The sequence below is a fragment of the Homarus americanus genome, unplaced genomic scaffold (assembly GCF_018991925.1).
Source record: "Homarus americanus isolate GMGI-L3 unplaced genomic scaffold, GMGI_Hamer_2.0 scaffold24922, whole genome shotgun sequence".
Classification (NCBI taxonomy): Eukaryota; Metazoa; Arthropoda; class Malacostraca; order Decapoda; family Nephropidae; genus Homarus; species Homarus americanus.
This window is the reverse complement of record NW_024722610.1, coordinates 4,233,815-4,258,894: the sequence shown is the minus strand read 5'-3', so window position 1 is coordinate 4,258,894 and position 25,080 is coordinate 4,233,815. Positions and strand designations below refer to the sequence as shown.

General features: G+C 37.5%; 1 protein-coding gene across 2 annotated transcripts in view; it reads left to right on the top strand.

Moving 5' to 3' along the window:
• The window catches only part of LOC121862905 (E3 ubiquitin-protein ligase HERC2-like), a 68,591-nt gene that overhangs the window by 14,243 nt on the left and 29,268 nt on the right, over nucleotides 1–25,080 (top strand). The window contains exons 18-50 of one of the 2 annotated variants that reach the window (XM_042361311.1): nucleotides 1,184–1,431; nucleotides 1,720–1,927; nucleotides 2,379–2,534; nucleotides 2,891–3,076; nucleotides 3,492–3,615; nucleotides 4,118–4,274; nucleotides 4,795–4,962; nucleotides 5,145–5,387; nucleotides 5,957–6,137; nucleotides 6,415–6,589; nucleotides 7,084–7,243; nucleotides 7,932–8,298; nucleotides 8,674–8,798; nucleotides 9,155–9,291; nucleotides 9,645–9,899; nucleotides 10,055–10,167; nucleotides 11,017–11,147; nucleotides 11,575–11,812; nucleotides 16,342–16,404; nucleotides 17,202–17,362; nucleotides 17,622–17,813; nucleotides 18,026–18,170; nucleotides 19,091–19,281; nucleotides 19,732–19,861; nucleotides 20,016–20,132; nucleotides 20,974–21,104; nucleotides 21,564–21,710; nucleotides 21,867–21,947; nucleotides 22,301–22,592; nucleotides 22,860–23,023; nucleotides 23,625–23,819; nucleotides 24,141–24,333; nucleotides 24,704–24,844. In XM_042361311.1, the coding sequence (XP_042217245.1) occupies nucleotides 1,184–1,431; nucleotides 1,720–1,927; nucleotides 2,379–2,534; nucleotides 2,891–3,076; nucleotides 3,492–3,615; nucleotides 4,118–4,274; nucleotides 4,795–4,962; nucleotides 5,145–5,387; nucleotides 5,957–6,137; nucleotides 6,415–6,589; nucleotides 7,084–7,243; nucleotides 7,932–8,298; nucleotides 8,674–8,798; nucleotides 9,155–9,291; nucleotides 9,645–9,899; nucleotides 10,055–10,167; nucleotides 11,017–11,147; nucleotides 11,575–11,812; nucleotides 16,342–16,404; nucleotides 17,202–17,362; nucleotides 17,622–17,813; nucleotides 18,026–18,170; nucleotides 19,091–19,281; nucleotides 19,732–19,861; nucleotides 20,016–20,132; nucleotides 20,974–21,104; nucleotides 21,564–21,710; nucleotides 21,867–21,947; nucleotides 22,301–22,592; nucleotides 22,860–23,023; nucleotides 23,625–23,819; nucleotides 24,141–24,333; nucleotides 24,704–24,844 (5,715 nt within the window). The remainder of the gene's footprint in view (nucleotides 1–1,183; nucleotides 1,432–1,719; nucleotides 1,928–2,378; nucleotides 2,535–2,890; nucleotides 3,077–3,491; nucleotides 3,616–4,117; nucleotides 4,275–4,794; nucleotides 4,963–5,144; nucleotides 5,388–5,956; nucleotides 6,138–6,414; nucleotides 6,590–7,083; nucleotides 7,244–7,931; nucleotides 8,299–8,673; nucleotides 8,799–9,154; nucleotides 9,292–9,644; nucleotides 9,900–10,054; nucleotides 10,168–11,016; nucleotides 11,148–11,574; nucleotides 11,813–16,341; nucleotides 16,405–17,201; nucleotides 17,363–17,621; nucleotides 17,814–18,025; nucleotides 18,171–19,090; nucleotides 19,282–19,731; nucleotides 19,862–20,015; nucleotides 20,133–20,973; nucleotides 21,105–21,563; nucleotides 21,711–21,866; nucleotides 21,948–22,300; nucleotides 22,593–22,859; nucleotides 23,024–23,624; nucleotides 23,820–24,140; nucleotides 24,334–24,703; nucleotides 24,845–25,080) is intronic. The other variant, XM_042361312.1, reaches the window with a different exon arrangement.

Here is a 25,080-nt window from a genome sequence, read left to right as displayed (position 1 = left end):
AAGTTAGTTTGGAGGTAACATTGAAATGGGTTCGGTTGCATCCATACAAATATTCACTGGGTAGGTTTATTTGTATATACAGTGGTCCCTCAGTTAACGAGCACAATCCGTTCCAGCAGGTTGCTCGTTAACCGAAAAACTCGTTAACCGAAACCATTGTTTCAATGGGTTTTTGGGTAATTGGTTCCAGCTCACCGAAAATTGCCTAAATTCAACAAAAAAGGTAGAAAAGTACACTTACTTTGAGGTGTGTATGTAGAAGGCTCCTGGATGATGATGATGATGATGATGATGGGAATTAGAATGGGGGTGGAGGAGAAGGGAGAAGAGAAGGCATTGGGGTGGAAGAAAAGTCACCCCATGCCACCATTTCACCCAAAATTTTAGTTCTCTTGGTGTAATTCAAGATTATTTTCTTTAAATCAACACTGCACTGCATTATATATTGTCAATATGTAAAATAAATTTCAAAATGACCAATAATTTGCTTGGAAACACAGAAAAAAAGCGTTTAGTTGAAGAGAGTCTCAAGCAAGATGTTACCTCCACTGAAAACAGAGAGACTAACGCCTGTCTGGTGTGTTAACAGGCTGGATGGCACGCCAGAAACTAGTTTCTTTACCTTCAATTATGTTCAATAATTGTTAAAATGACTAAAAAAGTTAATATTAAACTTTTAAAATTATTGAATAGTATAAGCTTCTTGATATTTACTAAAATAGTAAGGAATTTAAGCCCTAAAACCGATTACTGTATTGGCGGACTAATACGCTGGTGGACCGCCAAATGCAAGCGAAAACATGTTGAAGTTGGCTCGTAAAAAACTCGTTAATCGAGGGATTGCTCGTTAACCGAAGTTAAGAATCTTATGGAAGGTAAATCGTTAACCGAAATCTCGTTAACCGAGGCGCTCGTTAACCGAGGGATCACTGTACTGTACTTGTACCATAACAACCTTGCCCATTTCTCTTGTTCTTTGTATTTGTCTTGCATCACCCTCCTCAACCTTTACTTCCTATTCAAGCTATGATATTTTTGTATCCAGGGGATGATAGGTTTCTTGCTTATACTTATATAAAATTTATTTTTATTTTGCCTTATAATGAATTTATTAGATGATATGAGCTGATTATTTTCAATTTTACCTGAATAGATAATATAATGGTTCTCTTACCTGGTCTAGTTGAAGTACAAGAAGCAGAGTGGACCGAGAAGAACAAGGTGGCCCAAAGTAGCACCATCAGCAGCGGCAACAGTGTGTTGGGGGGGTCCAATGTGAGCCCCAGGAAGAATGTGAGGGGTGAGGCTGCCTCTTCTCGCCGCTCTTGTGATAATTCTATGTCAGATGACCAGTCGGCTACTCTCCCTCTCCTGCATCTAGTCCGCCAGCTGTTGAGAAATGCCTCCACTCAGACACTGATGAGACTACAGGTAAGTTTTTATGGTAGCTCTTCTTTTATTTGGTAATAAATAAATTGAGTTAAAAAGTTAATTGAATATTGGAGCAAAATGATGTAATTGTGGGTCTTCAATAATACTTATTTAAAATTTGAATATAGACTAAGTATAGACTTTGAAATAAATCCTACATGTGTTCTTTTCCTCTGAATGGCAGATACAGAGTCTATTGGTACATGGATACAGAGCATTTCATTTCACTATTTATCTGTGATTAGATGACTTCTCAGTAGAAATCTTTAAACTTACTTCCTCTTACAGGCTATTGCTCCTGACAGCATGTCCATGATATCCTCGGCCGTGCTGGTAGATGGACACAATGAGCGAAACGGGGCCCTGATGGGAGGAACTACAGGGACTCAAGGGGAGCTCTCCCCCTCTATACAGTTACTCTTAAGGTTTCAAAGGTTGCTAGTCAGTCAACTGTTCCCTGTGGAGAGCAATGTTAGTCCAAAGCACATTATGCAAGGTAAGAGTACATGAAACTAAATTAAGGTTTATAAATGAAATATATACAGTAGTCACCCTTATCCCACAATGAAATTTGATCCAGACTGGTGTTGATTCCTCTGCATATTTTGCCCTCTTTTGTTGTTTATGTTTTGTAGCTGCTTAACACAATAAGCAAGGTAGCTGGAATGAAGAATGACATTGACTTAGGGAGAGTCTGTGTTGCTCTTTATTCTGGCTACCCTCTACAACAAAACAAATTGGTTTGGCTAAAGATTCCCTTTTATATTGTGTGATGTAAATGAAGACGTGATCAAGTACCAGTATATGCTTCTTACACACACAGTATCTTGCATCACTCTGACCTGTTAATTCCCTCATATCTTTTAAGTTTTATTTACGTTTTGGTTCACTCAACACAGGTGAGGAGGACAGTAAACGTAATATGTTAATTTACCTTTACCGTACAGAGAGTGAGGTTGAGGGAGCAGGTTGGCTACTCAGGAAGTACTTGTCCCTGTTGGTGGGTCATGTCTCTGATACTCTCTCCATTGCCACCTCCCTGGCCACCATCAACACCCGCCTCACTGCTCTCACCTGTACCATCCTGCAGAGAGACATAACAGGTAAAGTTCTTTGTTTTTACTATGGAATAACAATTGATTTAAATTTTTGACCCTGCATGGAAGAAAACTATAGAATGATTGTAAAACCTGTTTAATATTTGGCAATGGAGGATGAATATTTGAGAATTGATAGATTTCTGTGGACAGGTATTTAACTTTAGTTGTATATTTTGTAACCATTCATGTAGTTGTCCATACACTTACAAATCCCAACGACCACACATCACTGTTAACATAGTGATTAGGGTTATATGTATTAAAAGAATTACAATATCCCATTAGTTTTAAGACTAAATAAATGGATGAAAGGTAGATAAAATGCTTAACTTTTTTTTTTTTTTTTTTTATATGATCAGGTCTTCTGCTGAGTGAGCTCTTCATTTCCCTGCTGGTGGTGTCAGTGCACAACCCCAATGTCGTCCTGTCATGTGACCTTATCTCACCTCTGTTAAGTCTCTTGGAGCCTCTCGACCGCTTCAATCAACTTGCTCCCGGGGCCGACAGAGAAGATACAGAAGATATGGCTTGGCCGGGAATAATTGGTTTGTATTTTTTTTTTGTGCTGTTTGAATAAGATTACCTCATGTTTTGTACCTATTCATTTTGTGTACCACTTTCTTATGTTTGTACAGTACAGTACAATAATACAGTAATACTAATAATTATTCAGTAACATTGTCATACTGGTTTACAATTAGATAGACTGTACCATATATAAATTATGTAGGTATACAGTTGAGCATGAATATAGACACTATAGGTATATGGTGTATGTAGGCCGTGTGAATATACCGTCTCCTGTGTGCTGAGACAGTGCAGGTATACAACAATGGTAAACAGTAAGACAATTTGACCAAGGATAACCGACAAAACTGTCACATGCTAAATTCCAGGATGGCCCTTTGCTTTGTTATTAGATTATGAAAGATATTATTTTATTTATTTTTGTTTCTTCAGTGAACACCATCAAACAGACTGAAGAAATGCCAGTAATTCGTAAAGCTGATCTAGAGAACCACAACAAGGATGGAGGTCTCTGGATTGTAGTCAACGGGAAAGTGTACGATGTTCAGGAATTTAGGTGAGCTGGACATTTATATACTAATGTTTGTGTATATTTACTGCTACAATAAAACATAATTGACTCAATATAATTAGTGTCTTTCTTGAAATAAATAGTTAATAACCTGTAATAATCTCAAATGCCCCTCATGCTGTTATAGAAGCTGTGCTGGTGGTTAGGGGAGTCAAATTACAAGTGAACACATTTGAGTGAAGCTTTTTTTATATTGTATTGATTATGTTTACAAGAGGAAGAAGATGTTGTTGAATGGATTGGATGCTGATAAAAGGTTTCCTCAATGTCCATGATGACTTAGATACTGTGTGACTGTGATTTTATATTTCTCCTCAGTCACCCATACTCACTCTTATCAATGCCTCATCCATATGTATAATGGATATCAACAACTCGACAACCTCACACACACACACACAGATGACACTTAATCAATACAAAGTCTATTTTCACCTTATAAAAAGAGTCTACAGTAAGTTATATATTATCCTTGGTATCTCAACAGATCAACAGCTCCGTGTGGTAGTGATATCTTACAGTATTATGCTGGTCAGGATGCCACTCAGGTCTGGGAAATGGCTAATCACTCAGCCCGGGCCAAGGAAATGATGGGTAGTTATTTTGTCGGTAACTACATGGACCCCGAGCTGGAGGTGGTTCAGGTAAGGCTGTGGTGGTGGTGAAGTTGTGTTATATATCATATGTGTGTGTTTATAAAAGAGACCCCTCCCTTCCTTCCTTCCTTCCTTCCTTCCTTCCTTCCTTCCTAAGTTCTATCAACATCTGCTTCCTGGTACTAAAACATGTGAGTCTCTGGTGCTCCTGTTTTAGACCAGCCTGCATCATAAGGACTTCCAAGAGTAAAGAAAAAAATATGTAAAAAGATGTAAGATTTTTTTCCTCCCTCCTCCCTCCAGTTTGTCTAATAATGTTAGGTAACTGTTTATGTAATTGAAAAAGTCTCCTGGAAAGCCACCTTTAACACACATCACATAATCCTCAGTGCACCAACATTGGCAACCCTCTCGTGTTGTTTTTTGACTATCTTTTATTATTCCTTATGTCTGTTCTTGTGTTTTCCAACCTTTATAAGTAAGTCTAATGAATGGCCTGGTTTACCTTATTCACAAACTCACCACATTACTGAGATTATTATTATTATTTTTTTTTAACCTTTTGCAGGTTTTAGATGCAAGTACCCTTTCCTCACCATTGGTAGACACCGAGAGGGCTCTAGCAATGTTGGTGGGAGTGTATGCCAGCTGCCTTGCTCGTGGTCAGCCGGCAACACCTTGGGAACTTGGACACGAAAAGTGGATATCAGCTGAGTTCATGAGGGCTGGGTGTCAGGTACGCTATGAATGAATGTATTTAATATTCCTACTTTGACACTGGTAATATTTAATTACTTATATAAGAAGAATGTTGAAAAAAATTAATTGATGTTCTTGTAAGATAGCTTCATGCAAAATAGAAAAAGACTTTGACCAGGTAATCTGAGTGTTGATATGATCCTGTTTTTGATAACACAGACAGTTCAGCCACCTGACCCATATGACGAGGAGAAGGGAGAAGCAAGAACTGGATCCTCGGCCACCACTCCAGGTTCTGTCACAACTCCTGGAGATGTAAGACTACCCCGTCCAGTTGATCCTCTCTCACACAAGAAATCAAGAACACAGGGACCAAATTCAAGTCCTCAGGTGGAGATTGAGTCATACTTCTCAAATATGGCTGATTATTTCTTGTCGGCCTTGATGGAAGGAAAAACACAGGTACAGTAGTTATTTCAATGTTTCATTTACTAAAAATACAAAACAGGAAAGTACAATAATAGAAAAATTTGCTGATGTGTGAATAGGTTGTAAATTGGATGTGCCTGGTTAAACTGCTTCTAACCTGGTGAAATGAATACTGTGTAAGGAGAAAAATGAAGAGGCTTAGGAATATTAGCCATCATAGGTCTGTAATGATATGGCAGGTGTAGCCAGACACTTGAGATGAATTTTATGAAAAGTGAATGTTTGTAAAGTTTAAGGAATAAGTAGATTGTTAGCAACATGACTGTAGGGGATGGTTGAGGAAGACTAGTGTTGTAATAGTAAGGTAGTGTGTGAAATGTATTAAATGCAGAGATTATACTCTAGTGCACAGAGGAAGTATTGCATGAATCACCTCAAAGAGTTTTAGCCAGGGTCCTGAGGCCATTTTTTTGCAGAAGATTTAATTTTTCATGAGATTTTCACTTGTTTCCATTCAAATAATGAAAAATGTAGCTTGAATACAGATCATAAAAATCTCTTTGAAGTGTTAACATAATAAGTTTTCAAATTTTGTCTTTCAGGATCCGTACGTCCAGATGTTTCTCTCGGTGAGTGATCGGGAAATACGTCACTTAGGACGGCACTCTCTGCACACCAATTTTTCTCTGGATCACCCAATAGAAGAAGCTGGGCGTCTTATGTCTGCAACTCTCCTGCGTCACACACATCTCACACCTCAGCTAATTGAGGTTCTTGAGCAAGGTGAGATTACATGATGTCAGGGAGAGACTGTTCTTCCTCTCAAATATCTTCTCAAAGTTTTAATAATTATAATAGTGTCTTTATTTAATCTATCTTTCTTTGGGGAGACATCCTGTAAGATAAGACATGTTCACATAATAGTGGGACCTGTGAATATGATGATTATAAGCTCTAAGCAACCTGTAGCAGATGATGATAAATTCTAAGTAGTACAGTATACTCTAACAAACAGCTCTGCAGCACCATTAAATACATGACAAAAATGTTTACCCTGTAGGCCTGGCCCTGAGTGCAGATGACAGCCATGGTTGGGAAACAACCTTAGAGTTGCCTCGAGGCTTGCAGGAACTCATCCGTCACGTCCACAACACAAAGTGGCTGTTAATTAGAAGAAGACAAGAACTCACTCGATCTTACAAGGAGGTGTGTGCCCCAGTGATGGAAAGATGCAGGTGAGTAAAAGAGAACATGAAGTATCAAACTAGTGAAGTGGAAACTTTATGTATCATCGAGTTGTTACAATATGTTGGGACCAGATTATTGACTAGCCTTTAGAGATAGTACATACTCAATGGATTGGGTTTTGATCCCTTCATTATTTTTATGCAGGGAGTTTCATGTGGACAGACCACCTGATCTGAAATTTCAAATGCCATAGTAAAATTCTTTTCCACCATCCTTCACAGTTCATAGATACGTACAGCAAAATTTTATGTGTTCATTGCATTTTGATGATAAAAAAGGATATTGTACTCACTTCTTTACTGAAATTTACTTAGTACAGTATCAGCGGTCATGTTCTTATATTGAGTAATAACGTATGACAGATTGTGTCCTTTAAGTACAGTACTTTTACTGTGACAAAAGTAAAATATCTATACAGTTCTATATTGGTATTGGAAAATTGAATTTATACTTAAATCTTTTATCTTAATTTTCACCTCAGGTTTGTCTTTTATGAAGTTCGCCCTGCCAGCTGTGGAGAGGTTGAGGCCTTAGATAAGTTTGCTGTGCGTGGCATGTCAAGGTGGAGAAAAGCTACTCAGTTACTTCGTCTGCGGTCCAATGACACCACAGCCACAACTCAGGAGAAGGATGAACCGCAGGTGAATCTGTGTGTACCTGTTGTCAGCTGCTTCAACTGTTAAGAGTATGGATACATGGCAGGAACATGGGAGTGGGCAGAAATTTTGTCACCAGACAATTCACCACCAGTCCATTGAATATCGTTTTATATTCTTTATATTTAGATAATATTGTTTTTATTTTGGAGATGATAAAGCCCTGGCTAGGTTAGGTTAAAATATGTTTATACTGAACCGGTGACAAAATGTATTAAAACTGAATGTGGGATATCTGATCTAAGAAGAGGTAAGGAAATATGAAGGCATAGAAGAAAACTGCTTTCAGGATGATGAGAATCATTGTCAAAATATGTAAATTCTTTGCTCATTAGTTTTAGGTGTTAATTTTTAGCTTCTCTGCACTACATGTAGAAGAGCTTATGGCTTACCCTCATTGTCATTGTACTTTTATACAGTATTTAACTTGTGTTGTATAAAGTGGCAGGGATAGACTAGCTTTAGGGTCATGTGGAAGGGCAGTACCATGGCAGGACACATCTCTTGTCGTAATAACAATAAAGTAACGACACTGAATGGAATGGAAAATGTATGTGTGTTTGCTCTTGTTTCTGGCCACTTTGCATTTAGTGGAAAAAGACTTCAAAGAGTAAACAAAAAATATTGAAATGTTCAGCTCGTGATTAATGTTTTGTTTTTTGTTTTTTTAAAGGGTTCCAAGGAAGCAAGTGGTTCCATTGAAGATATCAGCATCAGTACTGGCAGTAATAGCAACAGCGAAGACAGAATTAATGGCCCTGGCGGCTGTGACGATGTTAGAAGTGGGCTCTTGGACAAACAAGAGGATTTGTGTAAGGACTTGACTGAACCCACCACCGACCTGAGTCACCTGTCTGAGGTCACCATGGACGACAACATGAAACTCGATGGGGACATGGACGCTCTAGAAAAGGAATTGAAGATTACTGCAGATACTAAAAAACAGCAAGGTGAAGGGAAGAAGGCATCTGTAAGTCTAAACCTGAAGAGATCTCCATCACCATCAGGAGCCACACGCTCGCCCTCCAGACCCTCCTCCCGTAAGTTATAGAAACGTTTAGTGTGGAGTGATGTGTAGTTGAAGGAGGTTGTTGAGGATAAGATGGAAGACTGACACAGTATTATGGTGTCATTACCTGTCTGCCACATAATATTCTGCACACACACACAACACACACACACACACACACACACACACACACACACACACACACACACACACACACACGTTATACTGTATTATGACATGGCATAACATTGATATTTTGATGAGACTTTGTGAATCTGTCAATTTAAGTCAAGCCTACAGGTTAAAAGGTCAAATGTGGCAGTGCCGTTACGGTATATTGAGGTATGACTCTTGTTAATTCTTCTTATTGCATTAAATCTGAATTATGATGAGGTTATTCCAACAGTTCTGACACCAACTGCTCCACCTCCTACCGCAAAAATTGTGGAAATCGCAACAAAAGTCATCGAATTTGTTTGTTCCGAAGAAAGCATTAATATTGAAGCCATGCGCAAAGCTTTCTTCACCCAGGTCAGTAATAGTGGTTCTCCTTTAGTAGTGTAGTGTAAGTAAGAGTGAACCAAATTAGAACTTTTTTTTTTTCATCTTTATATTGAACTCGGACATTCTGAAAGATAATTGGGATCACCTCAGGAGTCTCAACTCAATTTTATTTGACCTAAAGAATAACCACCCTAACATTAACCTAACCTAACCACCTTAATACTATATAGGGGGGTGAGGTTAGGCTGGGTTTGGATAGGATAGGTTAGGTTACTTTAAGGGTGGTTAATATTTAGGTGAAATAAAACTGCATTGGAGTTAGCTTAGGTGATTTGGTAATTTTATTTAGTGGGTTCTCACAGTGGCAATGATCCGCTTTTCAGATGGAGAGAGCAGAGATGCGATTGCGTGGTATTGAAATGTTCCTTGGCTTAGTTCAGAAGAGCAACTTCTTGCCATCTGTAAGGCTCACTGTCATCAACGGATGGCTCGGACTGTTGCCATTTGCCCCCAAAAATACGTAAGTAAAACTCTCAAAGTAACGAGCTATGTTCGTTCACGTACAGTAAACCCTCGATAACTGTGAGTATACGAGGCTCTAACCATTCTGATTTATCAAGGGTTTGCTGTTATTTTTATGTGTATGTGGTATGATACAGTATTGGGGATGCATCTTTGGTCAGATAAAGAAGTTTGCTATTCAGGGGTTCTTGCCTTGAGCAATACATTGCATTCATTGATGGTGCCTAGTTCATTACATATACTGTACTTTACTTATATTTTGGTATGTTTTGGGTATGTCCTCCTTCATGCAACACCATTAAAGTTTAGGGAGAATCTAATTTTGCTTAAGAATTTTTTCCCTGTCAACAGCCTTGTTCTTCCGGACTGCCTGGAAAACATTCCTCTAGTTCCTGTTTACCAACGGGCCATGCTGAAAGCATCATGGGCTAAAGTGTGGGAATGGTCTGTTGGTGAACTACGGGCTCATGTGCTGAAAGCTGAGCAATTCTGTGTTGCCGCCCATTCAACAGGCAGGTTACTAAAGAGCAAAGACAACCCTACCTACAAAGACTCCAACATCAGCTGTCGGGACCACAACATTTTGGCTTCCATGCCTCTTTCCAGGTGCTACACTGATTTTATATTTCAGATAAAAGATTTACTGTATGTAATATATTTGTCATTACAGTTGCCAGATCTTATATAAAAGTTTCTAAAATATCCTTAAGCTTGTGATCTGTATAATAAGTCTCCCAGGCTCTAATGAAAGATGTGTACAGGTTTGTTCTGGCTCTGGTGTGCTTATCAACAAGAACACACAGTGGAGCTGACCTGAGTCTCCTTATATCAGGTGGTCTGCTGGCCTTGATGCAGACGCTATTAAGACTCATTGGTAAGGGATTATGTTGAATTTATGTATATATTGTTTATTGAAGAATGGGTTAATATCTTATGAATTACTTTGAAGTTACATTGATTGCTATCTGTATCATATGTATTAACTTGGGTTCAGGTTAAACAAATTATATAATCAGAAGAATGCCATTTGATAGATGATGGTATTCCACTGCTTGATATGATACTATTTATATTACTTGGGATCTCTTACTGTTCCATTAATCTATTGGTTTACTCCATACCAAGTCATTCTCGAACTTGCATCATGGTGTTTATATTTTACGCTCCTCTTGCTGTCGGTAACGGTGCATTAAGTGTTTCTTCCGTCTGGTCCATTTGGTTAAAGTTTTTCACCCCAAATTGGATGCATGTATTTAACAAACAGTTTCTACCTTTGACAGTACAGTATCGACTTTTAGATTAATTGTGGGAGGAAAATCAACAACACGTAGCTGGCCTTACTCACTCACTCACTCTCTCTGAATGAAACTGTTTGAGGCAGATGTGGGTAAAAGAATGAGTGAAGTTACTATGAAAGAATAGGATGAAGGAGTACATATAGGAGGGGAGTTTTTAAGTGAATGTTTACAGTGTCAAGCGTTTTTGTCTGTGTCGTGTAACCTTATTTTGTTCACGTATCTTCGGTCTTTGATAATGAGATTTCATTGTAAATAGATTTGACAATGATACTTTTTAAATGTTGGAAAACTAAAATAGATGTGTTTGTGTAGAGGAGAGCATATAAGAACCACCCAGCTAAGTAAAGTATGAGAAATCTTTAATTAGTAGAGATATTTATTGAAATGAAGTCTATTTAAACAAGAATGTTATATGTATATTACAGGTCCATCATGTGCATCAAGCAACAGGAGTGACGACAAGGAGGAGATTGTGGCAATATTTGAAGAGGCAGCCAAGAAGCCTCGTGTACCGCCGCCTCCACTCTCTGGCCCAGAACTTGCAGCTATGATGAAGGTTTGTTTCTGATGGATGACCTTTGTACTTTATGTTTTCACTCCTTGACACTTCATTTATATGACAGAGAAAGGCGTAATTGGTAATCTACAAGCACCTACAGATTACCTCGTGTAAATAATATGACTTGTAATTTAGTAGTACACAGGCATATTGCTATTGCTTTCATTGACTTTATTATTTCTTGAATTACTCTTTTGTCAGCTGTGTTCTTCTCTTTTTTGATTCTCTTAATGTTACAACCTTCTCAAAAAGAGTCTTATTGAATTAAATGATAATGAATTTTCCAACAATACTGTTCCATAAAATTAACTGTATAATATAGTCTTATTTTTCATATGCAGTACTAGAAAATATTTATATGCAAATTATTGTTAATTTTCAATTCACCCAAAGATGTTGAATGTATTGATTGTCTTTATGTCAGGTGGGGACGAGAGTGGTCCGTGGGATAGACTGGAAGTGGGGTGATCAGGACGGTCCATTACCAGGTGAAGGAACTGTTATCGGTGAGTTAGGGGAGGACGGCTGGATTCGCGTCCAGTGGGACAACGGCTCGACCAATTCATACCGCATGGGGAAGGAGGGCAAGTATGACCTGAAGCTGGTCGACTCCCCCCTCCCACCAGCCCCGGAGAGTGACTCGGACACAGAGGAAGAGGAAGGTAGGTTGACACTATCATATAATTTTTTATTTATTTTTTCATGATTGGTTTATGGTTTTTCATGATTTAAATTATCTCAGAATGGCCATATTGAATACTGTACTGCAAAGGTTTTATGTTGAAGCTTGAATAACTGATTAACTATGACTCATCCAGGCTTATTTCTTCTTCTTGTATCTCCCCTTTATATATATTTTTTTATCTCATGAACAGGAACTTCTTCTTCTTCTTCTTAGTGTCTGTCTCCTCAAAACTTTGATGGGATTTCCAGGGGGTGAAGTTTTTAATTCATAAAAGAAGCCGGTATCCTATCTCATCCGTGCGGTGTTTTTTTAATCAGTCGTTGTTTGGAGTACCGGTATTTAGTTCTACGTTGATTTGTTGTTAATCTTGAACACTCCTTTTTCATATATTTTATTACATTAAAAATCTTAATAATGTGTCAATAATCAAAGGTGGGAATTTTTACATTTTTTTAGAAGGTGATCAGTTAAAGAGGTCAGCCATGTTTGTAGTCATGGATTTCCTTGAAAGATTATCTTCTTTGAAAATTAATGACTTGGAGTGTATCAGTGTTCTCTCAAAGTTATATTTATTTTATTGAAAAAGAATTTTATTTATGATTTATTGTTTGTTAACTACTGTATACGTACTGTATTTTATTACTAATAGTGGATGCCATAGCTGTAGAGCCTTTCAGAATACTTGTAGTGTATATTTTCCTCGTGACACAGCTTTCTTCAGCTCTAACTTCTGCCATAGTTACTGAAACACACAAGAGTACCGTAGTTATGAATGTCTTCATTATCCCAGTACACTACTAAAGATGCTGTTTGAACTTCCTCCATATATATTTTCTCTATATCTTTAGTATAGTAGCTTTAATTTGGTTTGTTATTGACTTTCACATATACAGTATTACACAACTTTAACCAGTCGATGATATCCTGTAATTTTGTTCTTTTTCTGCGCATTTTATAATATAATTTGTGACCTACGTGGAGGATTGGGTTCCCTCCTTGTGCACTAGCCCTTGATAACTCAGCAGTAAAAGAGAACACTGTCAAGTGTGCCTACTGGTGGTGGAACAGCTCTTAAATGGATTAGCAGCCTGTCTCTTGGGTTGGGTAATCCACTTGCTGCTGTAATGCTAAGAAACTTGGGATTTGTACCTGTCCAGCTACCCTGTATCATGGTAGGAAAAGGCTTGTACAAACTATGCATGACAAAAAGGTAAACGATATTGATAAATAAGTATTTTTAGCATGTACTCTGCTGCTGTCCACATCTCTCATACTGTTCCCTTGGTGAATTCACAGAGCAGCCTTACTAAAAAGAACATCTCTTCTTGACTACAGCTGCTGGTAAACCAATCACTCAGTCCTCTGATCCACCTAAAACAGCTCAGCTTCCATTATATGACTCCTGGTGCTACATCAGTATACATTGTGCATTAACTTGTTAATTTATAATGGGATGAAACCTTTTCAGATATTTATCAAAGCTTCCGATAATACGACCACTGATCTTATCTTCAAGTATATTTTTGTGTCTGCCTGTGTGATCCATGTACTGTACTATACAGCTGTCAGAATATGCAGCTTTTCTCTGACCTTGGTACACAATGTACATTATCACCACTCGGGGTTGAACTCTTATGTTGACATTTGTATTTCCTCCATCTGTTGTACTACAGAACACAACACAGGGCTTACAACCATGTTGAGATTTGATTTATAAGTTATCAAAGATTCTAGATATCACAGCAGTTGACTCTGAATGTATTAGAAGGTATTCTGTATTAACAATAAATAGTTTCACAAGAGAGCATTCAGTCACTATTTAACAACGAATAAATATTATATGAAGCTTTATAAGTTCATACAGTCTGCAAACACAAAATTAAGTGTTTTCTTCCTGACCTCTGGTTTAATTGTAATATACTTCTACCACAGCTGCTTCAGGGTAAAGTTTGTCACATTTTCAGTGGAAATTTTATGAAAATTTTGCATAACTCTTGTATAATCTGGCTTAAAAAATTTTCAATTGTCTTTTAGAGTCGTGTTAACAGTTCTTGTGTAAGGAGATTGTCATATTTTGATTAAAGTATGGAAGGAAGAAAATAACTTGATGTACTGTACTGTACCTAAGATGGTTATATTTCCACTAGAGTTTCCATCATTACAAGTCCTGCAATAAATGATCCAAATATTAAAAGCATTTTTTGTTTTTTTTTGCAAACATATTAGATAGTTGTGTCATACATAGTACAGTGGTCCCTCGGTTAACGAACACAATTCGTTCCAGAAGGTCGTTCGTTAACCGAAACCATAGTTTCAATGGGATTTTGGGTAATTGGTTCCAGCTCACCGAAAATTACATACAAACTAAAAATAAATGCAGTAAAGTACACTTACTTTGAGGTGTGCATGTAGAAGGCTCCTGGTTGATGATGATGATGATGGGAATTAGAATGGGGGTGGAGGAGAAGGGAGAAGAGAAGGCATTGGGGTGGAAGAAAAGTCACCCCATGCTGCCATTTCACCCATAAAATTTTAAGTACACTAGGTGTAATTCAAGATTATTTTCTTTAAATCAACACTGCACTGCATTATATATTGTCAATATGTAAAATAAACTTCAGAATGACCAATAATTGTACTGTAAAAACATAAAAATAGTTTATATTCAAGAGAGTCTCAAGCAAGAAACTTCCTCCACAGAGCTGGGACACACAATGACGCCATTTTGGGTGTGTTGAGTGGCTGTTTGGCGTGCTAAAAACTAGTTACCTGTTCTTCAATTATGTTAAGTAATTGTTAAAATGACTAAAAACTTTAATATAAGACTTGGAAAATTATTGAATAGTACAACCTTCTTGATATTTACTCAAATGGTAACGAATTTAAGCCCTAAAACCAATTACTGTATTGGCGGACTAATACTACAGCTGGTGAGCAGGCGAAAACATGTTGGGAAAAATTCGTAAGGAATTCGTTAACCAAAATTTTTTCGTTAACCGAAGTGAAGAATCTTATGGAAGGTAATTCGTTAACCGAGGCGTTTGTTCACCGAGGGATCACTGTAATATTTTAGACTACCTGTAGCTTAACATACAGTGATAGTGCACTTCAGGTCCTGTATATCAAACTCTATATACTGATTAGTTGTATTTAGTCCACCTCAGTACAGTATTACCACATGGATTAGGATAAATGTTAGATTCATGTGTTGTTTTTGTAATGTTGTGTCCCTTACAAGGTTTTAAGTAACTCACTTTCAAGTACTGTATATTGAGGATAAGAATTATTTCACTTGACCCTGATTGTAATTTGTAAAGTATCAGGTCTATACAATACAGTCTAGTTATTTTTGAAAACTTAAACCCTCAAAATTCAGGTTTTTTTTTTTTTTAATTAATTGGGAGATTTAGCAAACCTTCCTTCCCAGTGCAGCAGAATATTAATGTTTGCTGCTCACTAAAAACAGATGTACCGTAAATGGAAACTTGTTGACTACCTAAACTCGTACGTAAACTATACATCAAAAAGTTACAGACAAGGGTGTAGAGTTGGTTATGTTAAGAACCTCAAACATCACCATTATCTTATAGTATCACAGTGTCACAGTGGTTCATAGTAGTCTTTCATAATATCATCATTTACAGAGAGTTGTTCACTTACAAATTTCACACGATGTTCCCAAAAGGATTGAATGAATGTCATTTTTTTGCTCTGGTACCGTATTTCTTTCACCTCGGCAGTCACAATATATAATACACTAAAGCAGAAATGTACAGTACAGTAATAATATTGTTTGAAAGTGAGACTGCTTTCACTGATACTTAGGTCCTGTGTCCCCAACCTTGATTGACCATTAGTATATGTGATAAGGCTTGATGACACCACAAAGTACTCGTGTTAGTGTGTTAACTAGTATTTTTCTAGCTCTGAAATTTTAGTAGCTGTTAATTGAATGACAAATTTTGTCAGTGGTCCTTATTAATAGTGGTCCTTGAATATAAAGTACAGTATTCTCCCTTAAGTCTGACCATGTGTAGTCAGTGTCATGTCATGGGCTGATGGTAGTTTTCATGGTGTGTGTAGACTTTAGATATGACTCAATGTTTCTGTTTCTCTTTGATGTAAACATGTTGTGATATAGTTTCTCTCACTCTCTTACCTCTTTACATGGCCCATAGATTACATTTTTTTTATTTAGTTATCATTTGTTTGGGTACGAGTTGACCATTTGACTTTCTTGTCTATGGTAGAGTATCTTTGGAAGCTCTTGTATTGATCACATTACCAAAACTCCTCAACAACAGTATATTTTGCTGATTGAAGTCATAGCGGTTGGTATTATTCTGCTGCACTGGTCCCTGAAGTCATATTTTACATCATTCTTATTCATGCAGTAGTATATCATCTGATTAAAAAAAAACTCTTGCTTGTGCACAAAGCACCATTGAGTTTACAGCATGTATGATTATGAATTGTAGTCACAAGAGCCGTTTTCTATATTTAAAGCATTGTGGTCCATGCGGAATCTCCTCCAAACACTTCGGTCACGACATATCTCCGCACCTCCTGGTATGTCAGACCCAACACCAATGCTTCAGAAATTTGCCCAAGAATTTATGCATGTTGGCTTCTTATCATACAAGTGGAGCAGTTACATATTGCCTGCTTTATGAGTTAAAACTGTTACTATGTGAAAAGGATGAGGGATGCCTCTAGTTGGTGTGGTAACACAGGTAGAGAGAGAAAGAGGAAGAATGAGCATCAGGAGAGCAAGGGATTAAAAAACTCTGAGAATTAGGAAATAGTGATGATTGCAATTATGTTTTTGAGTCTGAGTTTGTCATTGACTACCAAGTCAGACATAACAGCAGTGTGAGTGTAGCCTAAGAAAATGAATCATCAGGTTATTGAGGAACACTTTGAGAACATTCTTCTCTTTTTCAGCACTACCCTTTTTATTTTTACTTCTTTTACTTGCACATTTATGCATCTCAGCCTCTAGTTAATGAACCTTATGCCTTTTCACTAGCAATCCCTAACTATTGTAATATGTGCATAACATCCGTTTGTACTTCCATCCTCACAAATCTTTGCCTAATTGTCTCAAGTGTTTTTCTTTCCCTTCTCTCTCTTAGACAAAATTCTCTCGTAACTTCACCTTAATTTTGTCTTTTTATGACTTTTTCACTACTACACTTTTAATATCTTTTATTCCTGTGATCTGTGTATTAGTCCTGTTTTCTGCTGACAGTTAAATTCTTCTCACTTTCACCACACACACACTCACTCACTATAGACAAGGCTAACACACACACACTCACTATAGACAAGGCTAACACATCATTATATCAACTGTTTTTCCCCAGAGACAGAATCAAGCTGTATGAGGAAACATCCCATCTTGGTACTTCGAGATTCTTGCTTGCAGTTGTTAAGATCAATCACCATATCAACCGGTTTGAGTGCTCACAGCATGACCCCAGCGAGCGTTCGGACAGTTGCCGCTCTACTTCATAGTATTGTCCAGGTTAGGATTTTCGAGATGATGTTTTGGGACGATATTGTTACGGTAAATTTGTGATGCACATCTTTTTAGGTGGGGTGAGTGGTGGGGAGGATGTCTGAATTACTTATGAGTTTGATGCCTAAAACAACCAAAAATTACTAGTGCTGTATATTTTATTGAGAAGTATAAATAATTAACAGGAGAGAGTAGCATTACATGGTTTAGGGGTTTGAACATGCTGCTGAAGATGGTTACTAAAGGGTATGTTGTAATACCTCAGGCTGGTACAACTCAGTCAAAAGAACGTGATCATCTCCTGGAGGAACAACATCGCTCGTGGTGCACCCTGGGTCTGGTGCGGTCCGTCAGCTGTTCTCCCTTATTGTGTAGGAACTTGGCCACTCCTCCTTGGGTCAGCTTACTCCTTAACCTAGCACAAACTTTCTTGGGAGCATCATCTCTCTATCGTCGGGTAAGTACCATTTGTGTATGCTTCCATGGTGGGACTTTTATGTTTGAGTTTTCATTGATCTTGATTAGAGTTGATGTGTTTGCTGGGGAACACTATAAAAGAACACCTTTGCTGCAGCAATTTGAGAGAATGAAGAGGGAGTCTTGTTTTTCTGTTGGAGTTTCTTTCACAGCCAGTGCTTTTAACATGCTAAAGTTGTATTAAAATCGCAGATACTTGCTTTGCGGCTCTTGACCTCTGTGCTGCCTCACCGTATTGACGACCTCGAGGAGAGACAACTGTTGCTCGACCGTATATTTTCACTACTGGGCAACACCATCCTTACCTGTGCAAACGATCCAGCTATTAGTGCAACAAGTATGTCTTCAGTTTTCTATTTATGTTGTTAATTTATGTACTATTGAAGGAAGTTTAGTGGAATTATATAAAAATGTTTGATGATAGATTCTTATAGAGTGAAGCATTTCCCAGAGCCTTGAAACCTTCCAGTTGCTAAAGATTTGGGCTTATGTATTATCTTTACTCCTCTCCCTGTTCCATGAGGGGTGGGCTAAGGGGCACTGATAAGGAAAGTAGTGTAGTGTAGAATAGACATACTGTACATAAAAACAGAAGAGAGGCAAAACAACAAATAGAAACATCCTCACTTATTTATTTTTATCCTTGACTTTGTATGATATATATGGACACAAAGTAGTACCTTCAGCTGTATATTATTATATTACTCTTATATTACTCCATTAATTATGTATAGTAAAGTATTACAGAACATGTATTAATTCTATGTAATATTCTATTTATTGTGCACCATATTATGTATATAAATTATCACATTTATACTTTATGTATTCAGCTTGTGAATGCTGGCATCTGTACAGGCCAGTGCGTAGTAATACATAGATAGATGTAGTAGAGAAGACCGAGTCCTGGTGGCGTGACCACAGGCTTCTGCGTCCTACTGTTTGTATATATCTCCCGTACGAGAATAGAACCTACTTTTAAGACAACAAGTGTTTGTGTATACCCTCAGTAGTATAGAACATTCTTTGGGTATCTGGCAATACGCTAGAGACTTCACCTCCACTACAGGGATGCTACTTTTGATATTTCACTTGGCTAATAGCAGACAGTTTTATTCAGCTCAGAGGCGGCCACATACACAATACATAGAGTGAATCTTTAGCATCCTCATTTTAGTAAGTAATTTTTTATAATACTCATTGATTTATATAATGATTTCTTTGTCTTGTTGTAATTTGTCTTTCTTTATTTGACAGGCAAGAAGGTTCACGGTACCTGTGTGGCCATAACGTCAACTCACTCGAGCACTGTTGTGGAAGCTGTAGTCTCCCTCGTCAGAACTCTTCATGCTCTCCCGGTCTGGAACAATGTTATTAATGATGCAATTATTGATCGTCTCGGCTTGGTGGTTCAATTGTTGTCTGATCTCTCACAGTTTCAGTTTAAGGTTAGTCTCAAATATTAAATCTGTAATCTGCCATGTGAAATGTTTTTATATACCCCGTGGCATTGTTATTTTAATTGTAATACTGTACTATTGTTTTTAGTATATATTTTTTCATAGGGTCTACCTCACCCACTGACCTGTGTCCATATCCAATGTAATAATACCACATTGGAGACTGTCAGCTGCTTGAATTACTAACTGGTACTGTACATAAAGTTGAAATAATTTGTCACCCAAGCTTGATATAGTGAAGCCTTACTGCACCATAATTCTTCCTATACATAATTGAGGTTGTATTTTTATAGAGTTTGGTCTAAAAGTATGTACAGTGTTATGTAGAAATTATGTAAGTAGTTAGAAGTTATTTAAATTAAAGGTTTATTGTATTTTTATCCTATGATAATTTCAGTAGTATTGCATTACCAGACTAATTAGTTTCCAAATTTGCAGTTTGATGATTGTCGTCCCGGCAGCTTAGCAGGTCAGGCTACAGGCATAGCAGCATCACTGGCAATAATTGGTGGTGTTGATGGTCGTCCCAGACTTGGGGGTGATGTTATCTTAGAGGAGGGGGCACTGGGTAAGTTTTAATCTTTGCCATTATTGAACTCTACTTTGCTTTTAGCTACTTTTGGTTGGTATTACATGACTAGAACTAAATATTAATGTTGTAATATTAAGATTTTCTTTAGTATTTATATGAAAACAACTCTTCCTTACCAATGTCCCAACAGGTACAATTGCTCGTATTGGTCAACACAAAGTCTATGTTCAGCCTCATGAGGGCGGGAACCTCCTCAGATTGAGTTTATCGTCTGTGGTGCCATCACCCACAAAACGTTTCACTATCGGTAAGTTGGGTCCATAAGTTATATGACCGCTAGCCTAATGGTTTGATTATGGCTGATCATACAGTATTTGAGGTTTAAGGAAGGTATGGGTACTAAAATTGTCTGAAATTATAAGTATGACAAAGAAATCCAAGAATGAAAGTAAACTATAAAGCTAGCATTTGAAGTCATTGTAGTGCTTAATCCCTTCATTACAGGGATGCCACTTCTTATATTTTATTTGGCTCAGAGGGGACCTGTACACAAGGGGTTATAAGGAGTCACTAGAAAGTCATAATGATACTCTCTGGCTAGTTGTGAAAGTTCTGATGTACAATTAGTTCTAAAGGAATGAGGTTTAGAATGATGCTCAGCCTTCTCATTTACAGTAGTGTTGTTCTTCAGTTGGAACACTATGTAGATGTAACTGGTAAAGGTAAGGCAGTAGAAAGCAGGAGAACATTAACAAAGAAACCATTCAAATGTATGAATGTAAATAACAGAAGAAATGCAATTGTGTTTGAGGGAACCAGAGTTTGAAATGTGTTCAGATGGTCATAAAAATGTTAGAGAATTGGAGATTAGTTACAGTATTTAATTAGTATTATTCAACCCACCTTAGGAGACAAAAGTTTTAAGTTAATTTTTGTTTTATTTGGCATTTTACAAGTGCATTAAAAAGAAGAGAGAAAGTGAAACACAATATAGATATACAGTACAAGGAACATTAATCTACATAGCATTTTTTTATCCTTATATGTGTTTGTCTGTCATGACTTGCAACAGCTGAATCACCACTGTAGGTCTTTAGTTAGTTCTGATAATGTACTGTGTTATTTACTATACATACTGTACTTTGCAGATCGACTTAGTGTAACAACAGCTTGTGTGCAAGTGTGGGTGTCCCTGGTGGCTCTTTCAGGAGACTATTCAAGAAGTTTTCATGTTAGCAGCCCTCTAGCTCTGTCCCCTACTCTATTAAGAATACAACAAGTAAGAAAAAATTATGTGTTAGTACAGTGTTGGTTTGTTGATGTGAAGTGTAGAGATATATTGACACTTTAGATGTATACTGCAGAGAGATACATCAATAAAAGCCAGAGTACTTTTCAGATATATACTATTTATATAACCTTTTGCTTGCAGTAAGTACCTTGTGTAAAACTCAAATAAATACATGGAAAAGGAGGTGAATTTTGTACCTTATTGTGCTTAGGATGGTATTCAGATCTTACGAATGGAACTAAGGCTTAATAAGGTATAATAACCAGTTGCAAATTAATTGTTCCAACAGGTAAGTATTATAAGCAGTATTAGATAAACACCTGTTAACCCCTTCACTATGGGGACATCATTTTTAATACTTTATTTGGCTGATGACAGATGATTGTATTCAACTCTTGGGAGACTGTACACAAAGGGGTTAAGTCTTTCTCTCGTGTTTCTTTAAAGCTACGAATGTTGGTGATGAATGCCTGCCGGGCACTCTTAAGTCATCAGTCTCTTCTGCGGCTGGTCCTTCTACAACACACAGCTGACATCAATAACTCTACCAACAACCTCGATTCAGTGGTCGATGACACCAGCCAGAGTTCAGAGGTCAGTGCCACCGAGTCACCCTGCAGTGAATAGATGAGTGACGGATATGTATGGAAAGTATGTATAGTGATGCATTATGGGATGTATGGAAAGTATGTACTTGTATAGAGTTGGATTATTGGATACATTACTAATATGTATTGGTATCATTTTCAGATTCTTTTGATCCAGAGGATGATCACGGCCTCAACCCCTCCATCTCCAGTGAAGGCAACATATACAAGGGAACAGCTGGAGGTAAGGTTATCTCAAGGCTAGTTCCAGTTCATAGTGTAGCCTGTGGTGGTATATGCAAGATCACACATTATGTTTGTGGTGGTGGTTGTGGTTTCAGAGTCGAATATTGTTGAGCAAATTCCTTGCGTGTTATTGATTCATTATTTTATTGACTCCTAGAGAATTTCAGTTAACGTATTTATTTATTTATCGTTTTACTTCTTTTCAATTATAGGTGTTTTTGTATTTTTTATTTTTTTTTACTTTTTACTTTCCCCCTAAAAATATGTTGGATTTTTATTATATATATATTTTTTCCTTATGCTTAATAGTTGAAGGAAAATCTTACTCGATGATAAATACAAACTTTCCAGACTGCCGCCTTAGCTCTTTGTGAAAGCCTCACGGAAGAGATATCCCAGCCTTCACCAACCACCCCTTGCTCCAATGACGACGTCTCTACACCTCTGAGTGAACATTCTCTGGGTGGACCGCCTTCACCTGGGATTCCAAGTGATAATCTGTTAACTCAGACTCGCCCAACTCGCCCGGCACAAACAACACGGGGGAAGAGAACGCGAAATGCCTCGCCGTCTCCTTTGGTTAGACAGTTCATGGAAATGGGATTCTCACGGAAAAGTGTTGAACATGCCGTTAAAGCTTTAGGTAAGTGACCAAATTACCCGGTACGGTACGTCGATGGGTCTCATGTCTGGTTCCTCGGGGTCTCCTCCGTGACAGGTGACCAGTAGTAAAAGGTTCACATTTGAGAATGGTTATATGATAGTAAAGTATCCAGACATTCATTACTAAGAATTGATAGAAGTAAACATATATGGGATGAATTGTTTCACCACCATCACATAAAAAAAGTTATCGCTGGGTTATAAATACTGTAATTGATTATAAGAACACAATTCTCTCATTTTGCAGGAGGTCTTGGCACAGAAATAGCCCCAAGTCCTGAGTCACTGGTCGTGTGGCTTATTGAACATGCAGACATTACCTTATCTGACTCTGATACTGCCCCAGAGGTTCTAGATTCTGATGCTGATTCTCTGACAGATGAATTCAATGATGATCCACCAGTATTAGAGGTACAGTATAGTAATTCTTTTTGTCTTGTATGGGGAATATTTAGGATTGTAGGGGATGTGGTAGTAGAGGAAACACAAGTGGACTTTAGGAGTTTTACATTTGACACGTGTTTCGTCCTTACAGATGAAGACTGTAAGGTCATAGGTCAAAACAGATAGATAGATGTTTATTCAGTAAAATTATTATACGAGCTTATGTTGATTCAGCATACACACATATATAGGCAATGCAGGTATACAACCAATATAACAGTGGTAAATGGTAAGTCAATTCGACCAAGGATAGCCAAGGTATTTTGTTTGAATAAAGACACGTAATGCATTTTGATTGAAGCTTGTGGAGAAATGGATTGATTGATTGAGTGTTGGAGTGTTAAGTGTCCATTATAGATGAAAAAAAATTGGAATTATGGAAGAAAATATACAGGAAAATAAAAGAGATAATAAACACAAAGAATGAGGGAATTAGTATCAGGGAGAGTTGTCACAGTTGATGAGAAATGTAAGAGAATGATATGTCTATGCCACTTGGAAAAAAATTATCTCTTAAGAATATGTCTAGATAGTGTTTGGTATTTAAGTATTTCTCTAACCCCCATAGACCTCTCCTGTTGTTGAGGTGTATCGCAAACGGGTGGAATTTACAAGCAACGATGAATATGCTGTGTACGTACGGGATCATATATCACCTGGTATGACCGTGCATTGCTGTCGCACATATGAAGAGGTTTATGAGGGAGACATCGGAAGAGTTGTTCGAGTGGACAGAGGCTCTTTGCATAATCTCAATGTCCAGGTTTGTAATTATTTAGCTTTGGCTCTTGTGTGAAATGAGATTATGTATTATTCTGTTGTGAGTGACTTATACATATACACTGATTAACTGGACATCATGGTAGTTATTACTGAAACAAAATCCCCATTAATTTGATTATAGAAAAATTATTAGTTTGATTTCAGTTGATGTCCATGTACAGTTATATTCTTCTCATCAGGCCTTCTTCATTTTATGGAGGGTGATGTTACTGTGTGATGAGGGGTGTAGTTTTAGACCGAGTAAGGTGCACTTAACTGTATGTCTCTTTAATACTGGAAAACTTAATAATTTTTTAAACAGGTTGACTGGCATCGAAAAGGAGGCACTTACTGGGTTCGATATATCCACATCGAGCTCTTGGACCAGTCACCACCACCCTTAGCTACCAATGGTCCTATTAGAGTTGGAGACAAAGTAAGAGTTAAAAGTTGTGTGGTTACTCCCAAGTACAAGTGGGGCTCTGTCAACCACCGCAACATTGGTGTTGTTACAAGTAAGTGTTGAGGACGTATTGTCTTATTGGAATTGGGTAACCTCATCATTCATTACCTTGTCTGTATTTTGATGAAGGCAGTTATGGTTTTCTCTTAATATTGCATTAATAGATTATTTTGAGGAGTGAGTGTGGTGACAGTTGATCATCCCCACCGCCTTGAAACTGACTAACGTGTGATTGATAAGTGATATTTTTATCATTGAATTATAACCTCAAGACTCTATTAATCTCCATGTCAGACAATTAAATATCAGGAAAATAATTACCAGTTTACTACAATGAATTTTTTGGATGACAACCTGATATGAACTGATAACCTTGGCCTTAATAAGTTTTTGTCATATTTTTTACTTTTTCCTTTGACCAGGTGTGAGCAGTAATGGACAAGACCTGATGGTTGACTTCCCACAACAACCCAACTGGCAGGGCCTAGTGAGTGAAATGGAAGTTGTACCATCGTGTCACCTTGGTGTTACCTGTGACGGATGTGGGGTCTCACCTGTTACAGGCAAGTGACTACTAAGTAACTAGAGACTTTTTTATACTTCTGGGTAAACTAATGGTCGTCCATTTGTCAATGTGATTGTAATGAGAAGCTTGTTGAGGAGAACTAGCCTGGTGAGTGGTTCATGCTTCTCTCTCTCTCTCTCTCTCCTTCACTGCTGGGATAGTTGTTTCTTGAGTCCTCATTCTTACCTGATATAGTGTGAGATGATGTGCTTAGTTAAAACATATTTCTATTGT